General features: G+C 37.9%; 1 protein-coding gene across 9 annotated transcripts in view; it reads left to right on the top strand.

Annotated features, from left to right (window-relative positions):
* Positions 1 to 20,077, top strand: part of GREB1 (growth regulating estrogen receptor binding 1) — an 86,872-nt gene that overhangs the window by 32,836 nt on the left and 33,959 nt on the right. For 7 of the 9 annotated variants that reach the window (XM_064411928.1, XM_064411931.1, XM_064411930.1 and 4 more), the window contains exons 3-13: positions 3,351 to 3,476; positions 4,194 to 4,370; positions 11,015 to 11,197; positions 11,477 to 11,620; positions 12,900 to 13,025; positions 14,913 to 15,035; positions 15,912 to 16,049; positions 16,232 to 16,417; positions 16,960 to 17,310; positions 17,999 to 18,127; positions 19,667 to 19,792. In XM_064411928.1, the coding sequence (XP_064267998.1) occupies positions 3,351 to 3,476; positions 4,194 to 4,370; positions 11,015 to 11,197; positions 11,477 to 11,620; positions 12,900 to 13,025; positions 14,913 to 15,035; positions 15,912 to 16,049; positions 16,232 to 16,417; positions 16,960 to 17,310; positions 17,999 to 18,127; positions 19,667 to 19,792 (1,809 nt within the window). Of the gene's footprint in view, positions 1 to 638; positions 790 to 3,350; positions 3,477 to 4,193; positions 4,371 to 11,014; positions 11,198 to 11,476; positions 11,621 to 12,899; positions 13,026 to 14,912; positions 15,036 to 15,911; positions 16,050 to 16,231; positions 16,418 to 16,959; positions 17,311 to 17,998; positions 18,128 to 19,666; positions 19,793 to 20,077 lie in introns of those variants that run through there. The other 2 variants (XM_064411932.1, XM_064411924.1) reach the window with 2 other exon arrangements.

The raw sequence follows: 20,077 nt of genomic DNA, 5'->3' as shown, positions 1-20,077 counted from the left end.
TTTGCTGCTGTTACAGTGAGAAATGCATAAAGGTCCACAGTAACAGACATATACACACACAAAATCAGGCCAAGGAGCAGTAACAGATAAAAGTATCTTGCACAGAATAAAGTCTTTGTTATTGCCTCACAGTGACAGTTGTGAATATTTCTTGAAAAAAAAATCTGCTCACACATCATTAGTAATTTTTTTTTTTTGCTACTATAGGACAAAATAATGAATATATATTAATTGTTTAAATATATATGCTGTTTATTTCCAGCACAAAGTGATCCTTCTATCAAACCCTTCCATAAGAATTTAATAAACGTCCATGGTAGCTGTGATGTCACAAAACTGATTATGACATCAGTTGAGAAAGATAGCACAGGAGCAGATGCATTGTTCAGGAACAGAAGTGCAATTTCACACTTCTGTAGTTAGTTTCTTTCTTTCTTTCAAGACTTTCAAAGAACTTTGCAAACCTTGAGGAGCTGATTCTGTGTTCGTTGTAGTTAATGGAAACAGAATTGAAGTGTAATTAAAAGTCTCATAACAGCGTGGCAGAGAGCATTCCTTTCATGAAAGTTTCAGACAAGGGGAACTCTGAAGTGACCTATAATAGAGTGACTCTTACGTTGTTCCTTAGGTGGAAGAGGTCTTCAAGCTGCTCTTACATAATGCAGCCTTGTCAGAAATTGAATCTTCCACTTCTAGCTGCATGAAGCCCTATGCTCTGAGGGCCAGGAGGCTCCTGAATCACAGAGACATCCTAGGGGGCTTGTGCAATGCTAATGAAACCCTATACAGGTGGCAGCAGCTCATGCTCAAGTGCTCTCTCTTTTACTTTTTCCATGTTTGAACTGAAAATGCTGTAGCTCTCTTATTTCTTAGTCTCCACTTCCATTTTCCATTTCTTTCTTAAATCACCTGTTATGGTTGAACAGACCCCACAGTTTACCTTTGTCCAAAAGGGAAATAAAATATATCCTGTTCTTTTCGTCTATCCATACATTCCCATCTTCTCCCTTTTCATGAATTTTGCCATCTTTTGGATCTTCCGTTGTGCTAATTTAATACATAAACCCAGCAAAAATAAAAGAGGAAATCTGTGGTCATGTTTTTTTCCTTAGTTGGATTTTTTGCGGTTTGGCAAGCTGGGATGGCTCAGCAGAGGTTCCATTAAATGTCAGAGCTGGCACAAAGAGGGAGGGAAGGAAGGAAGGAAGGAAGGAAGGAAGGAAGGAAGGAAGGAAGGAAGGAAGGAAGGAAGGAAGGAAGGAAGGAAGGAAGGAAGGAAGGAAGGAAGGAAGGAAGGAAGGAAGGAAGGAAGGAAGGAAGGAAGGAAGGAAGGAAGGAAGGAAGGAAGGAAGGAAGGAAGGAAGGAAGGAAGGAAGGAAGGAAGGAAGGAAGGAAGGAAGGAAGGAAGGAAGGAAGGAAGGAAGGAAGGAAGGAAGGAAGGAAGGAAGGAAGGAAGGAAGGAAGGAAGGAATTTCTTGTCTTGGAGCTGGGGGAAGGAATGGAGAGACAGATTCAGCCTTTTTGCATTACATTTGGATATTAGTCAAGTTATGTCATAACACATAACTTACCCTTTGCTTAAATAGCATAGATGAAGGGTTTCACTTTTCCCTTCATTCAGTTGCAGCATTTTTGTCTTTAGACAGTGCCCTTAAAATAGTTGTGTTTAGTGTTCTGTTCTTAGTTGTGTGCACCACACAACTGGAGCTTAATGTTCAGAGTTCAAAAGTAAACATACCCTTCAAATCCTCTTCTAGATTGGACTGTAAATCTTAATAACCTTGACAGATAAATCCTCAGACTCCAGATTTACTTTCTCCTCCCTAGCTCTCATTTATCCTATAGTAGTTTTCTAGATGATTGTACAATAATTTGTCAAAAAGTAAAAGGATATTCTGAGGAGGGTCATAGGAAAGAAAAGAGAAATGCTTAATGATATCCTGTGGGATTCTGAGTACCTGATCTGAAGTCAAATGAAGCAAAGAGTTGGCACTGGGCTTTGGAGGATGACTGCACTGCTTCATTGTTTTTCTGTTTCAAGACTAAAACATGGATCAACAGAGTTATGTCAGTGCCTAACTGCTCTTTTACTTGCCCAAGTACAAGCAGCTATTCAGCTTCCTACTGGTCTTCAAGGAGCTGCAGCCCTTCACCACCCAGTTTTGCCAGTGGGAGCTCTTGTGTTTGCTGCAGGCATGGCCCTACAGACTGCTAGAAGCCTACAAACCCAAGACACAAACCCCATTGGGTTCATTTAGTACTCGTGCACTGTCTCTCTTGCATGTAAAATGTTCCTCAGTCCTGTCTGTGGAAGTGTTTTCCCCGTTCTCCAGTTAATTGCTCTCCTCTCCTTGCCACAATTTGTCCCGTTTGCCAGGAGCGTGTCTGAGCCATTGGTCAGTATGGTCAGTTTTGCTGGAGCTGCTGAATCTTGCATGAAAAAACCATTGTCCTTTGGGTGGAGAGAAGAGGCAGTCTCTAGCTGAAGGGGTGAAACACACAGCAATAAGACCCCCTAAAACACCTAACACAGTCTAAAAATTGAAGCTTACATCATGTATTCCTCTCCAGCATTCAGTACTGCCTCCACAGTGCTTCCTGGACTAGCACAGTCTGAGCACAGGCTGATGTGAACAATCTTCCTGAACATCTGCCTTTCCTTGTCACTGTACAGGGAGTGCTGGTGCATTACTTGCAGCTCTGGATTCTGGTAGGAGACAGACAGGCTGAGAATTAGGTGTTCTTGTCGTGGCATCATCTGTGGTGAAACTAGTTTCTAGCAGGAACTGTTTTTTCACTGTCCTGTACAAAACCAAGGACATGGTCAATACCTAATTAATAAATTCTGTACTTGGACTGTAGCCAGGACATTCTAAAGTGCCAAGGAGTAATGAGTTTAGGTTTTATTGGCTGTTAATATTATAAACAAAGGATACGGTTACGCTGTTTTGATCAGCAAGAGTTCAAGCATTAGAAGCTAGTCCCCTAAAAATTCTGCACTTGTTTTAAAATAATGTGATTAAAAAAATTAATAAGTTGATTCTTCTTTTTATTTATCCTTTAGGGTGTTTTACTTTCTCAGGTGAAGTTGAGTCATGCTTTTGAACTTCTTTTGCATAGGAACTAACATCTTTATTTTCTTGCTGAAAGACATTCTATCATAAGCATGACTGGAAGTTGGAACTTTAAGGAGTAACAACTATCAAGAGTTGGCAACAGTAAAGTCATTGTCAAGAGAAGAGAATCCAGTTTGCAGTAATACTTTCTGTAACTGGGTCACCCTGTTCACTCACTGATTTGTTGCCAGCATTTTCAGTTGTCCAAGTCATTTATGCTATGATAATTTGCAGCAGGCAACAGAGCAGATAATGAGGAAGAAGAAGAAGAAGAGGAGGAAGAAGAAGGCTCAGAATCAAGTAGTCCTCCTGTTTCTTACCAGGTGAAGCCTCCCCCAGAAGGATGTTGCACTACTGATGGTAAGAGTACAAACCATGCTGTTAGAAGCATTTGCCCTACTGAAAAGGGTAGAATTTGGGCTATTTCCCCTATAATTTGTCATAATGAGATAATCTATATGATATAAAATTCCTAAAAATATCAGTCAGATAAAGCCGGATGGCTCTCAGTTGCTCTTCTATTTGGCAGGGTCTTTGTTCAGTGTCAGATAAGCATTTGTGTTGTAATTCCTGTCACAAGGACAGAACTATTGTTCTCTTAGGCAACATAGCCTTTAAATTGTTGAGTTTGCAGGCATAGCATTTGCTAAAATGAGTGTGATAATTCTTATTGCTGTATCACCACTCTTTCCTCTCTAAAGTGTATCTTATTCCATGAAGCTCTAAAAAATATCTGAAAACCCAGGAAAATCTGGTGAAATTTACCAGATTTTGAGAACTATTTTCTCCCTTTTTGAATGTCTGACCTAAGTTATGATGATAGTGATGAGTCCTGTAAATACATAGGTTACCAACTGCCACCAAGAGAAACTTCATTGTGCATTTTCAAATTTGTGTTTGTTTATGACTGACCAAAACAAGGGAACAACATTATCTTTTAGTATGCCCCTGATCTTAGAAGGTAAGACTTTGGTTTTCATTAAAAATACAGGAAGTCCTTTAACAAAGACAAATGTGAGCAGGAAACAAAAACATCTTGTCAACTTAAGATAAGTTGAATGGATTTTTTTTTCCTAGGTTTCTGCCAAGCTGGTAAAGATTTGAGGCTGGTTTCAATTTCTAATGAACATATTGAGGTGCCATCTGGATTTTTACTTGTTGGTGCAAAGTCACCAAATTTACCTGATCACCTGTTGGTGTGTGCTGTGGATAAAAGATTCCTGCCGGATGACAACGGGCGCAATGCTCTGTTGGGTAAGTGCCTGCCTGCAGTAAGTGGATTCTTCTGTGGCTTCAATTAACAGCTAATTGGGTTTTTTTTTGAGTTCAGCAGATCTTATTTCTATTCCACATCTACAGTAATGCTCACAGGTCATGCAGAAGATTACAAGTCAGAGCTGGCTGTGTTTACTTTGGAAAGATACAGAGTGAGCCACTTCATTAGAGATCACCTTCTGTCTGTCAGTCCAAGGCTAAAGTCATTATTTGACTGCTGCGTGTTCTAGGTGCTGGAACTGCACATCTGGGAACTGGAGTGGTTGAACTGCTGCCTGTGTCTATTGTAGCTTTCCAAATACGGATGTGTACGGACTGTAGGCATGTCAAGTGAAATTTCAGGCTCTTATATACATATAAACAGTTTAACGATAGTTTAGACTACAAAAAATAATGACCAGTTCAATTTACCTCTTTGAGATAGGGATAATATTCTCCACTGTGTTTGAACAATAGCCTGGGTTCTGTTCCTGACCTATGATTTCTTGCTATCATCATAATTTAATTAAATAGGAGTGATTATATGTTGAAATTTTTCCTACGCATGCACTCAGTTAACACTATGTGTTTGAAAAATACTCTTAGGAGGATGCTTCAATTTATTGTGTTTAATCTACCTAAAAGTTTAATTTCTGACATAAAAATAGATCCTTCTTCTGACATAAAAATAGATCCTTCTATATATTTTTATCGTAGTCTTTCTGATTGCCATTAACTTCTTTCAAATCAAGCCAAATAGGGAAAATCTGAAATCATGTGAATTACTTAAATTAATATTAATGTTATTAAAATGGAATATTTTTTTATATTGGGAAAGGTGGTGCATAATTGGAGGGGGAACTCATTTTTCAATCAGACACTCTCAGGTATGTGTATATTGTTTTCAGAGTTCGCCATTAAAATGATGCATCATATATTTGTGCACCAGCCTGAGCTTTGAATAGCAAAAGGGAAATATTTCCCAATAATTTTAAGAGGTTTCTTTAACAAACACTGAGGGATATGACATGAACTCAATTGTTATCTCAGTTTGAGCAGCTCTTCAAGACATTTGGGTTGACAGTGGAGTGTGAAGGTGCATAATGTGATCCTATGTACAGTAATTTCTTTTCCTATGTGATCTTGTAGAGTTGGATTGGTCACAGTGCATTTGACCAGTGATTGTAAAAGAATTAGGAGGGTTGTAAATCAGCCGCGTGTTGTCATTTTAAAGATAAAGACAGGAATGTTGTACCACTCAAGTCATTCACTGCTAGCACTATTAACAGCTTAAGCTCCTTAGGCTGTTAGCAGAGAGGAAGTAGTGTATTTGTTAATTGCGTGCTAAACAAGAACAGAAAAAGGCAACAGGAACATAATTGGGAGGGTTTTATGCTACTAGCATCCTCAGTTTGCTTATTTAATACATTTTAGTTTCCTGAAACCATTTAAATGCTTATTTTTGACTGTTGTTATACACTTAAACCCCAGTGAAGCACATTCTTTGGCAGAGAATTCTAGTAACTCTGTAGTATGACTTTTATGTATTCTACAACAAGCTCAAATGCAAAAGAGCTTACATACTTTAAGATCTGAAGTCTTCATCTGGAAGGTAGAGATAAAATAATGTTCCTGGTCCCTCATATAATGAAAAGAATTATGTATCATAATACATAATTTAATCAAAAAATGCTAACATGAGGATAGTATACCATTTGTACAATAGGTTATACTGGATATAAACAATTCTTTGATTCAGGTTTTCATATCCCAGTGCAAGTCAAATCAGGGGAAGTAAAATTAGAAGTAGCCATGAGTAGTCTCATGGTTTTGGACACATAGTGGGATACAAACCAGAACCATCATTGCTCTAAATAATCTTTAAATGTAGCACAGTGACCTCTGTCAGGCAGTAGATTCAAACTGAAAACACGCCATATGAAGAAGAGAAATTATTTAGTGTCTTGCTTTTCAAGACAGCATAGAAGCCTTATTTTTTGGTATTCTGACTTCTGTCAAACAAGTTGGCATTTTGAAACAGCATGGAAAGTGGTCCCTTCAAGCCTTTGTAAGTTTAGAGGGAAATTGAACTGGATTCATTTTCAATTGAAATGAGCTGTCATGAGTCACAGTATATATCCCACACTTTTAGTAAGGCTTGTTGGTGATACAGACGCAGGATTTGTAACCCTTCAGCCTCACTTATTTTATTTTCCTTTTCCCCAATTTAATGTTTTTACTCTTAATATACTGTACTTTAGTAAGGCAGCTGTTCCTCAGTACTGTCAATTTTTTTCAAAGAGTTTATTTAAAGAGAGAAGACACCAATGAGTAACCCAACATTTCCTGGTTTCTTATGGTCTGCTGCACGTGTTTGTGAGGCTGCCTGTGGATTGTACAAAAAGACCAGAAGAAAGCAGGAAATGTCTCAATAGTTTCAGGGACAGATTTTGACTTTAGATCTTGCTCCCATTTGGGACTGTTGATATTGCTCTGAGGCATGTGCCATTTTATTGATAATGCTACCACATTGTTCCACCATCCAGGCAGCTGTGCTTGTGATTTGTAAGTTATTTCTGTTGGAGGTGGTTTTGTTTTTAGTTTTTACAATTGATGTATTATTCCATAGGAAGAAAACCTTAGCAGTTTCTGGAAAAGACTATATTTTTGACAATGAAAATGTCTCTAGGCATGTTCCTCATCTGACTCTGTTAATCTTGTTAGATCACAGGTTTAACTGCTTTGCAAAGCAGTTACAGGTTTTGCCTTTAGGAAGCTGTTTCTTGAGTTTTGTGCTGTCTAAAGGAATGTTTAGACAGAGTAAATGATCTGTGATAGTGAGATATTTATTGCTTCCTAATTAAAGCAGCAAACATGTATCACTCCCAAAGGTATTTTTTCCCTTCTTGTTTTGTTTTTTTTTTACCCTAGTTCTTGCTATCCAGGGGTGTCTCTCATGATAAACAAAGCAGCTATTCACCCATCATCTTCCAAAAGACCAAACAGCTGCCTACTTTCCTATCACGGAACAAGAAATCTTTTCTTTTTTTTTTTTCCCTGTAGGTCTCTGAGGTCAGAGTGACAGAGGAAAAGATTAGTTTGCTTGCACTGTAAGCTGTATGTAAGATGAAAACATTGTAGTATAAAATATTGTGACTGCTTCTTATAAATATGCAATGATCTGTTGGGCTTTTGTAACAGGACTGACTTTCCATACAATAGAGCTCTCCAGCTTGACCATATTGATTTTATTCATTTTTTAAACTTAGGACTTCAGTCTTCAAATGGAGTGGTACTGAGTAGGTGGGAAAACCATGGAGCATTGTCAGTGTTTGAGTGCCTTTTTCTGTGAGTAAAACTGAAAAGAACAAACACTTGTGGTGAAAAGTTGCAAATACAATCATTCTTTGTTTAAGCAAGCTGCAAACTTTCCACCAAAATATTAATGTTAATTAAAAGCCTGTTACCCATTTAAAAGAAGAACGTTTTCTGCTACTTTATGAAAGATTTGACTATGAAATATCAAGTGGATGTCCTTCCATTCTGAGCACCTCTCTTTATCCCTACACAGGCTCACTGTTGATCCAATGAACCATTTTATCAGTGAGAGGCTAGGTCAGGTTTCATAACCTTTTGGTGCAAGGTCCTTCTTCAGAGCACAAGGTCCCTGCTGTGGAAGAGCTTTTTAAATTATGGACAATTGATTATTGTGATGTGAGCAAATTCAAGCAAATGCATATGACAAATCACAGATGCAATCAAATACCTTCTGATTAAACAAACTTCAGAGGGGAGCAGCCTTTAGTCACAACTGAGCTGAGTTCGGTGTGAACCAATGACCGAAAGGTGAAAGGCTTTTAGCCCCTAAACTCCAGGCATTGATTTCTAATTCTCCTGTGAAATCAATCCCATGACATAGATATATTGGGTCACCTTATGGCTGACCCACGTCCCCTGACCTTTGTGCTCTCTATAATGTATGGAAGAATATTTAATGCAGCATGTTTATGAAACAAGCTGTCCCCCTGCCAGCTGCTGCCTTGGGCCATGGCATGAACAGGGCATTCAGAGGAGGATGATGAAATGTTTGGGTTCTCAGTGTTACTCAATCTGCCACATAAAATGCTCTGAGCAGGGGTGGCAGAGCCCTGCAGTGAGAAATGACTGAACAGCATTTTATTGCACTGGAGCTATAAGAGCACGCTGTGTTCTAGCTGTGGTTTCAGGGCTGAGCTGCATTAATGAAGTGATTTCACCAAAGAGTGTCAGTCCCAGGGAATGGATGGAAAAGGGCGTGGCAGGAGCTTGCAAGAAAGGACTGAGTCTCGCTCAGAGGGGCTGGAGAAACTTGACATGAGAGATGATAATTTAACTTAAAGGAAAATTTAAAAATAAACTTATAAAATATCCTTGAAAAGCCTTTCAAAACAAGTGGACAATTTAGATCTGTTTAGTCTTTACTAGGACTCACCTTATGCTATATACAGTGTACATTAATTTTCCAGTAGATGCTGCAGAGTTAAGAATAGGTGATAAGGGCAAAAGTTTTTTTTTTCAGGTAGAAGTTATTGCTAAAGTTGCTTTGGGCAGATGTAATTTACAGAAGTGATCTGAAAATCTGAAGTCCTAATGACAAGATTTTGTGTCTGCTGTCCAACTTGGATTGAACAAATACTTCAACATATGGCTTTGTCAAGTTGCTTTGTCAAGACACTCCCAGCAAAATGATAAAATCTAAAATGTGTACTTCTGGAAAAAAACAAAGAGTAAATTTGAAAACGTGTGTGGTCTTTTAGGTGGCAACCAGGCAAAAATTGCAGTGCTGCTGCTGTGATGCTCTGTGTGCTGCCACATAGGAAAGTTTTCATTTACTAGCAAAAGTATTTTTGATGATTTCTTAATTAGCATAAAATGCATGCCAACTCTACAGCTTTTGCCACATCCGTTCTAATTTTGTTTCCTTTTGTTGTTGCTTTTATTGCAGCTACTCAAGGCTGTGTGATGTTAGACAGATGCTTTTGTGCTGACTGATATAACACAGAGGATTCTGCAGAGTCATGACTTGTCCTGATTTTATGAGTCACAATGACTTTTATCATCCTACTGACTAGGATCAGAGAGATAATAGGGAGCTTTCAATGGTTGTTAGCCACTTGTTCCCATGGATACCAGACCAATCTCCACATCAACTTTAGTTTTTAATAAATTCTTCTGAACCTTTTGAAAACTAATGAAAGTGCTCAGGTTGAAAACCAAGCAACAGGTGTTTACAGAGAATTATGTTTTAGTGCTTGTACTTTACAGAAAGAAAAAAGCATTGAACATTAGTTTGTAAATTTAATTTGTTTGAGATATGTGATGGAAATAATAAATTTCATAAATGTCTCTTAATTTAATTTACCATATTACTGATCCTTTATTCCAGTTTTTTTCTTCTCAATGGTATTGTCCACCCTATGTGTAATACATTTCCTTTATTTTTACCTTGTTTCAATTCACTGAATAGACCCTTTTCATTTAAATTCCTATTATTACACATAAAAATGTACATTATATGATTAAAATTAAAGAAAAGGTCATACTTCAGGTCATGTGTATGACAAAATTTCCATGGGCAAGATTATCTCTTAATTGCTCAGTATAGGATGACAATAATAATAATAATGACAATAATATCAATAAGTATTTTCAGATAGTTTCATTAGTCTGATGAGGATTAAAATGTCTTAAGAAATACTTTGTAAAATGGACAAAAGAAAGAAGAATCTTAAGGCAGCTGTGTGAGCAGTGCCCTTTATTTAGGATGCTAATGACATCAGCACCATGAGCCCCTTGTTGAGGCCCAAGCTGTGTATCTCAGAATAGAGGAAATGGCAGTATCCCTGGAAATGCCCCATCAAGCCTGAGTACAAAAAGCTTTACGGGGAAGGACTGTGTCTCTGTTGTGTCTATAAACTTGCAGACACTTTGTTCCTGTAATCATAAATAGTTTCAACTGCTGTGAAGTGCTGACACAGTCCAGCCATAATTTGACAAAGCTGTTTTAAATTAATAGCCCAGGAATGCTTTAGTATTTTCTCCTCTTTAAAACAGTGTCTGTAGTAGGAACTTGGTACTTTAATATGTTTAGATCTATCTAAATATAGTAGGTTAAATATACTTAATTTCTAGAGACTTAATTGCATGTTTCGTTGAACTGAGTGAAGTGAAATTCAGTGGCATTGAATGATATGTCAATGAAAACTGAAAGAGAAGTGAAGCATGTACGTGCTGTGGTGCTGAATAGGGCTGGGGTTAAGCAATTGACTCAGTGCTCTTCAGTCAGAAACTGTTCACAGGTAGGTAATAAATAGGAATTGTGATCTTTTTCTAGGGGAGAAAATTAAAAATATGGCCCATATTTTTATTTTTTAAAGGTGGGGCTGTGTTTTTGCAGTCTGTTATTTGAAACAAAATACAGTTTCTGTACAAAGTGCAAATATGTTTTTTAAGGAAAACGGTAATAAAAATTTTCACTATGAAGAAAAACCAACCAAAACCCCAACACCTAAATACAGCCTTTCCTCTGGAAAGAGTCATGTTTTAATGTTATTAACAGTGACCCACCTATCTCACTGGATTATGTGTATTGTTTATTTTATCAGGCTTCTCTGGCAATTGTGTTGGCTGTGGCAAGAAGGGTTTCTGCTACTTTACAGAATTCTCAAATCACATTAATCTTAAACTGACCACTCAGCCCAAGAAACAGAAACACTTAAAGTATTATCTGGTCAGGAATGCACAGGGAGCTCTGACCAAAGGATCTGTAATCTGCTGGAAAGGCGCAGGTAAGATAATGAAGCTGTCTTCCTCAAGCTCTGGTTTTCATCATCCAAGCTTAGCTATCACGGCGACTGGCGTCTGTGTAAAGCCTAAGAGAGACCATTTGAAAGGCTCTCTACAGCCAGGTGGCTGCTGGAGCAGCTGTAAAAGCCATTGTCTGACCTAATATGAGCCTGGCATGTCTGAAGATGTTGGTTCCTTCATTCCAAGTGCTGTAGCCCCTGAGCAATTCATGTGTGAAATTATCAGAAAGAGAAAGAAAGTTCTTTTTTTTTTTTGTACAGAGTTCAGAGGCCGGCAGTCTTCAACCAGTACCTGCTCAAGCACCTTGTTCCAATTGCCAGAAAGCTCGGGCCTCTCAGGAAGCACCTCCAGTGAGCCTCTGCCACCTGCAAACCCCAGTGCTCCAGCTGGGACTCAGCAAACAGGTACCTCTTGGGAGGAAAACACGCCGGGGTTCCACTTCCACTTAACTCCTCTGTGCATGTGTATTTGGGTACTTGTACTTGTGTGAAAGCAAAGACAAACAAACAAGTAAGCACATTGCCTCATAAAACAAGTTGAATAGAATTAGAGATCTGTTACAAACAAAGAAAGCAATTACAGTTTGAAGGCTTCTCGCTGTCCATTTTCTCACACCAGGTTTATGTATAAAAGGTTAGCAAATAGTAAGTAGGTGTTCTGCAGCTTACTCACAGTTGAACCAAACCAGAATGTTCTAAAAAGGCCTTATTTCTGAAGTGTTTTTCTAGCTGTCACTTGTCTGGTCATAAATGACAACTGTTACAGGATCCAGTGTAATTTTAGCTTTTTTTGGTCTGATCCAGTCTATTTTATGCTATGACCAGAGACCTTTTCAAAACAGACATTATATGGGCATCAGCTCAAAAGCTTGTGAATTTTTTCTTCTGCTGAGAAAAGTGACTTTAATATTAAAAAACAAACTAATGGTCAGTATCTGTAACTTTCTTTGTATTAAAAATTCTTTTTGCGACCTTTACTTTTCCATTAACTTGACATAAATGAAAGGTGATAGATGACAGAGGCTAGAGTGAGCTCTCTGAGCTTCTTCATAATGAAAACAGCTCTTTAGTGTCTTGTGGGTATTACAGGTTTTTCCTGGGTTTTTACACAGGGGAGCTGAAGCACATCTGTGGTGGTTATATTCTGTATATTCTCTGTGTGAGATAGAAGCCTGTTAGTCATGATCTGGAATACTGATGCCCTTCCAGAAGAAATCATCAATCTCTTTATGATAACAGATTGACTTTTTTTTTTCTCAGATTTTACAAAAAAGCTACATTAATTACAAACATATTAGGCTTGAGAACGCCTCCCCCCCCCCTCCTTTTTTTTTTAATTGCAGCACAGTTCAAAAAATCTTAGAGAAAGATTGGGATGGAGGTGAATTTTAAACATCTCTCTTCTGCCTGGTTCTTGAGTAAACTTTCTGTAAGAGCCAGGGTCATGCAAAGAAGCTACAGCTTCTAACATATGCATTTTATTGAAGAATCAGATTTTGCCCAGGCACTTAATTGGGAGTAGGAGGTCAGAAGTGGATTGTTTCATTCAGCATTGTATTCACTCTTGAGCAGATCCCAATGGCTCTGTTAAAGTAAATGATGAGATTATTGGTTTGTTGTATCAGCTGAGGATCTTGACCCAGAAATGTTTAATGTGAACACTTTGGGGTTTTTTTCTTGTCAGCTGCAGCCGTAGATCACATCCCCTCAACAGCTGCATTCAGCTCAGCAGTTTATAATGGCAAGGAATCACCTAAACAACAGCTGATGAAAAATAACCTGTCTGCTCTGACAAGACCTTCAGTGTTAGGTATTTGTATGGATTTATTGTTTCATAACCCTAAACTCTACGTTAATAACAGCAGCATCAAACAAATTAAATCATGATTGTAATTTCCTGAATGAATAGAAATTACCATTCCCTACCAAGTCCTTTCTGACCCCAATACTGTTTTCTGTATTAATTTCCAGGAAAAAAAAAATCTTCAGATGTTTTCAGCCACAGTTACAGTTCATAATATTGACTGGATGTTTTCCTCATATTTACAGTTTATTAATTTAATAGAGACGCAGACCAGATTCTGAATCGAGGTTCTTAAAGAATGTGTCAGTTTGCATCAATTTCACCAACAGATTTTGTGAAGGGAATTAAGAAATATTTATAAGTAATCACCCATAGGATCATTCCTATTGCAGTTCCTATTGAACTGTTGCAGTTCACCTTGGGATGGAGAGCTAGACTTTGGCAACAAGCTCCAGATTCAATAAACTGTGCTCACTGTAGCATTATTATCATGATTTTTGTTAATTGTTTTCTGTCACAAACTGTGTCACTGGCTTGTTTAAGGAGGAAAATTAGTTTTCACTATGGCTAGAAGCAAACTGTAGCTCTATTTTTTAATAAGTCTTCCCAAGTTTCCCTGCTGGTATCACAGACAAATTCTCCATCTCTGCCCATTCAGGTTCTTAATCTCTTTTTCCATGCATCAGCACATTATTGCTAATTCATTTCAGAAGGATTTATTTCACATATCAACATATATGAACGAAAGAGCACAGCATTATCAAATAAAAAAATCCCTTGTCTTGCTCTAAGTATCTTGTGACTTTGTCCCAGTGCAGTTCCAGGAAACCAAGTGAAAGGATGAGCAGCAAAATGGCCAAAGGCTGCCCTCGCGTGGTAAAAGCGTAAGGGACAAAGTCAGTAGAAATCCGTGTGTGAGGGTCTGCAAGAGAACAATCTTCTTCTAGATCTGAAGGCGTCGGGTTTATCTTTAATTTTAATAAATTTTTCAAAATTAAACCCATACGTTTTGTATTAAATTCTTATATTGCCTCAGTTTTATGTGGGACTAACTATCCTGCCAGGAGATACAGGCTTGTTATGACCTCAGTGTAGTCATGTCCAGAAACAGAAATAGCTCAATCCTGCAAATTCCTGAGCAATTCCTGGAGGACTATTGACTTAGAATAATTGGAAATACTTGATGTTAGTGGAAGCTCATCATTCTAGGAGTTTGCAGGAGTGCACAAGGAGACTCAAGAAAATGATGAAAGAAAATTAAAGAAGTTAGTCATCAGGAGAGATGACTCCTAGAGAAACTGTGAGAAAGTTATTTTCACAGAAAAAAAAAGTTGAAACTATTCATCTGTAGGAGGAAGGTGTAGAAGTAGTTTGACACGAGTTAATATGGAACGACATAAAACCGAAGATGGAATCAGCAGGAAGTGGCAAAAATCCTGTAAATGGGGAAATTGTTGAAAAGAACTCAGATGTCTATTACTATTACTCTGAAACCCTTGGGAATATTATTTGTTAGCAAGTTATATGTAACACTGTGTCATGTGTTCAGAAATAAAAGGAGCAAAATGCCTACAGTCTTGACTTCAAAATGTTAGTACATTTAGGGATTCTTAGTATGTCTCTGTACTTATACTGTATTTTTCTTAGTAGAGAGAAAGCATTGGTATAAGATAAGGAAAATCTGGATAATTAGCAGTTCTCTGCACTAGAAATTTCCAAGAAATTTAACCAGGATGCAACAAAGTAAAATAAACCACACAAAATTATTATATTCATAGACTTGACCTTTTCTACTACCATACTTGCTGAATACATTAAGTCAGTCAAAACATACTGAATTACCATGCACAAACCTGTATATGTTTTATTCTTATATTCCTCTGAAACATTTAGGCACATTAACAAATTCAGGGCCTCCAAAAAAGCGCCATAAAGGTTGGTCGCCAGAATCTCCATCATCCACTGAAACTTGGAACTTGCAGCTCAATCCACAGGCTTCAAACAGAATTAAAAATGGTAAGCTATACCCAAAGGAATGATTTTGTCTCATTATTCAGAAAATAATGGGCGGAAGGAGGCATTATTTTAAAGACACATGCAGATTCATATGAGAGGTTTCTCTGTGCTCACCTAGATGCTTTATTTCCATTGATTTGTTTTTAAGGCTCTGAGCCTAACTCTCCTTAGGTTCCAGTCACTGAATCATTAACAAATCCCAGCAGATGCCTGGGTCCATTTTTAGACACCAAAATGCCTTTGGAATATTAAAATTAGTATAATAACTTGGGTCCATAATAGCAGTACCATTCATTGTTTCAATTATTTGTCATAATATTTGTGGCACTTGGATTACATAGTCTAGATACAGACGAGAGTGACATGCAGTAAAACAAACCCAGTTTCCCCAAAATGTTTTCTTCTAATGTACTATTTTTTATATCAAAATTACCATGAAAAAGTTATGCTTGAGCAAACATTGAATCGTGTTTTTTTTTTTTCTTTCTTCTTATAGCAATAAAAACTGTTTAGAATGAGTAAAACTAAATATATCACATAGAGCTCACAAATCATAACTACAACATCTAATCACAACTACACAATATCACATAGGTCTCTCTATTTACGCATTCCTACCTAAAAATGTTTATTTATAAACATTTCAAAATCTTTAGATGCATGTGTGATGTCCAATGTTGCAGTGACATAATCAGTCCTCCAAGAAACTTGGCATAATAGTGTGCGTTGTAGTAACAGGTCATGAGCTGTTTGATGGAGCCACAAAAAGCAGTTAATACTGATAGCAAATGTGGGTATGAGATGAAGCTGAACAACTTCTCTTTGAGGAAATCCTTACCAGACCTAACTCCAGTAATAATATGTCTGAAATCTCAGATGGAGGAAGCCTGTCATCTTTGCCACATTCTGCTTTGGTGGGACCAGCCTCCTCTCCAATGGTGGGCTCAGGAGAACCAGTCTCAGTTCCTGACAACTTGCTGAAAATCTGTAAAGCAAAACCAGTTATTTTTAAAGGTAAATCCCCCAACCCCACAACAAGACATCTTTTTTTTTTTTTTTGCAAGAGATGTAAAGATATATCCCACTCCTAAACACTGTAACACTATCCATTTTAAGAGTCTGACTATTAAAACTGTTTAATGTACATATGAAAAATGACAAAATTAACGTGATGTGTACATACATTTATTTTGTAGGTCATGGAAACTTCCCATATCTCTGTGGGAACATTAATGATGTGATAGTGAGTCCTTTGTTGTACACCTGTTACAGAAATTCACAGTCTTTATCTAGAGCATATGAACAATACGGTGCATCCACAATACAGCCTATTTCTGAGGAAATGCAGCTGTTACTGACTGTCTACTACCTTGTTCAACTAGGTAAGATTGTTCTACATCCAGAGAGACTACATTGAATGTATTACATGCAAGCAAATGAGAAGGGGAATATTAGGGCAGGACAGTACTAAATATTAGTCTGTAATAATATGATACTAAACTACTTCATTCATGGTTATGGAACAAAATGAAGTGACTACATTTTGAAGGCCAGACAGATTGAGTTATATACATAAAAAGTTTATTTTCTGCATCTGGGACCTCATAAATGAAAATCGAAGGAAAAGAGCCATAATTCACTGTTCTTGCAGACAGTCTGTGGTTTAGAAGTATACTGAGACAGGCAGTGCTCAACCTCTTAAATATTTCTAATTACTGGTACTCGGATTCAAATTAGGGCAGCTTTATCTGAGTATCACAAAGACATTTCAAAATGAAAAAATTTGATTTTTATCTACTAAAGGCAACAGAGTCATGCATGCAGAGAGAGTCTGAAGCATGCAAGTCTGAAGCATGGTATAAAAAAAAGGTTTTAAGAGTTTTGTGTAATTGTTTCATAATATTTCCCTCTTATTTTTTTTTAGCTGCAGACCAGGTCCCTTTGATTGAGGATTTGGAGCAAATTTTCATGCGCTCCTGGCGGGAGTCCCACCTGTCTGAAATCCGTCAGTACCAGCAGGCTGTTCCCCAGGCCTTCCCCCAGCTGCCCAGCCCCATCACCCCGGTGACCTCAGCCCAGCTGCCCTGGCTGGCAGGGCTGGCAGCCAGCTCCTGTAACGACAGTGTCCACATCATTGAGTGCAGCTACTCCCTGGCAGAAGGGCTTTCGGAAATGTTTAAGCTGCTCATCGAAGGGAAATTAATAAAGACAAACTATGTGGTGATCATATGTGCCAGTAGAAACCGAGCCATCGACTCCTGCATTGTGATAACAGGTAATGTGCCAAGGATGTATCTCCTTGCAAACCTGAGCAATTCAGTGCTGTGAGGGGCTTGGTTGGAGTTCCAGTGAGTTGCCTCACAGAGCAGAGCTTTGGCCAAACAGTGATGGGCTTTGATGAAGCCAAGGTGACTCTGCACAGTTGGTCTCTCCCCAGCAAAACACCTTCTGCCTGCATTGCCCATTTTCTCACCAAAGCATCTCAGCCAACAAGGCTGCAAACAAGAAATAGTGGGTTACAGTACACACAGTGCATAAAGCTCTCCTGCTCTGTGCAACTGGGGTATTACTGCAGAGAACCTTTCTTTAGCTTCTAAAAAATGGTATTTCAATGTCATTCCCTTCAACAACCTGCTCACGATTAAACAAATTATCTGAATGGCCATTAAAAGATCCATTGTGATTGTAAGACAATTGGCAATTCCTTTCAATATTATATTGTCTTTTTTATCCTGTATTAGCAAATACTTTCCAAATTGGGAATAAAATACAAAAAATTGTAAACCATGAATCTATTTTACATGTGTCTGGTGAATATATGTGTTGGAGACATAAAATCTCTGCCACTTTTGTATGTGTGGTATTTATTTAGTTGTAGAGAATTTTTATTATGACTTAGAAGAACGTTGTTAACTTTACTTTGAAGAGTTCTCAAAATTCTTTTTTTTTTTTTTGTCTTTTAGGAAAGTATCAGGCAAGAGTTCTGTCTGAGAGCATGCTCAGTCCTTCAGACTACCAAAAAGAAGTTAACTATCAGCTGGTCACAGGGAAGGTGGAAACTCTGGGGTCCTTCTTTAGCACACTCTGCCCAGGTACCTAACAGATTGTAAAGAGTCATGTTTCCAAATCCCGGAAACTTCTAAGTCTGGGAAAACATCTGTGCTTATTTCCTTACCAGATGGAAGACACTATTAGAAATATATGAAAAATGCAGGACAAAGTTACAAAAGCACAGTTGAATTGAAATTCCTCCTAAAAGCATCAGTGTCTAAAATACATTGGTTTCATAAAAATAGGTCAGCAAATAGCTGAGCATATTATTCTTAGCTATGCAAATCCATCCTTATATTATGTAAGTCCATATGCATATGAATTTATAAATTCTTTTGCCCTAAGCATTTAGAGAAGAATATATCAGAGCTATTTTATGAAAGGTGGGATTTTCTCCTTCAATTTACCATACTTTAAACTTGATTGTGATGCCTGGAACAGAGAAGAAAATTGCAGAGCGACTGGATCATTTTTTTAAGTGAGCTTTCTGAGAATTACAACAGGCAGGATTATCTGGGGATAGATCAAGCTGTGTGGAAAGTTAAGCCACAACTAGAGCAAATGCAGCACATTTGTCAGGATTAATGGGATGTCACAGACTTCTTTGCCATTCACATGATGTTGGTAAATAGATCACAAGAACCCTTCTGAATGTGTCATGATACTTTGAGTGGTCACTTAAGGGAATCTCATTTTCCCTAAATCATCTTGTAGTTAAGTACTGTTTATCTTAGTATCTTCAAAGTATGGTTCTCAAAATCAGAGAACCATAGAGAGTCACAGAGAGTCATAGAGTTCTCTGCAGTTGCTGTAGTTTAGCATCATTATTGTTTAGTTGTTATTGTTTAGCTGTTGTAAAGCGGAACAAGTAAATGAGCATCCTAAAAATAGTGACCACCTATATTCACTGGACTGCTCTTCACAGGAGAGGCCCTGCCTTTCTGAGCTCACTGCAGACATGCTGAAACATTTTTTCAACTGCTGAGAAAATACTAATGCCTGGGTCAGGCATATTGTACTCTCTGCATAGCTTTCAACTATAAGTAGGGTCCCTGCTCTATAGAAATGGGTATGTTTGCAGTAGTTCAATAAAATACACCTTGCTTGCTTCAGCATTGACTCATGTTTTTCTTTTGGCTGTATTAGAAATTATTTTTCTTTCTGTCTCTCAAAAATGTTAGAGTTTTAAAAATGTTTTATCAGATGTTTCTCAACTTTCTTGTAATCCTTGTTAATGAACAGTATGGATCCATGGTCTGAACATAAACTAAGCCAGTTTAATGTCATTGTTGCTGGTTTGCATCAAGGCCTTAAGGTTAGTTTTCTACCACATTCCATAAATGTCCTAGCTGGTCTGCAGAGATGGTTTGTCATTCAGTTTTCATTTTACTGGTGATATTCTGAAAAAAGAGATGCAATAGAAAATAACCAGAGGGTTCTTGTATAAAACAGCCAATTAGCCAAGGGCAGGATAGCTAGAAAATGTATATAAAGCCTTTCAGATCTACAAGACAACATGAATATGAAATGCAGCTCTTGTTAACATGGATGTTTATTCCACTATCCCTTCCATTTGACAGAGGGTGACATTGATCTTTTGCTGGAAAAATTTTATCAAGAAAACCAAGGGCACATCTCTTCATCACTTTCTGCTTCAGTGAATAAACCAACAGCAGTGAATGGAGCTGGAACAGCTGTGTGTACAAGTAAGTAAGGAGGATGTTCTAGAGAGGTAGCAGAGTGGGGCACTGGACACCAAGTTCTGGGTGCACAGTTAGATCACTCTGGGCAGAGCCCAGAAGGCAAAGGTCCTGAGGCAAACAGCAGCTCATGTCTTGCAATATTCAGATTTACACTGATGGATATTCTGCTTCATTCCACTGGGTATCACAGAGTTTGAAGCTGTAAGTTGTACTTCTGTGGTAGCAGAATGCTATTGTTCAAATTCACTTTCAGGTCTCAGACACTTACAGGACCAAAAAGTCCAAATG

Source organism: Passer domesticus, chromosome 3 (genome assembly GCF_036417665.1).
Source record: "Passer domesticus isolate bPasDom1 chromosome 3, bPasDom1.hap1, whole genome shotgun sequence".
NCBI lineage: Eukaryota > Metazoa > Chordata > Aves > Passeriformes > Passeridae > Passer > Passer domesticus.
Note: the sequence above shows the minus strand (reverse complement) of the source record. Positions and strands in the feature narration are given on the sequence as shown.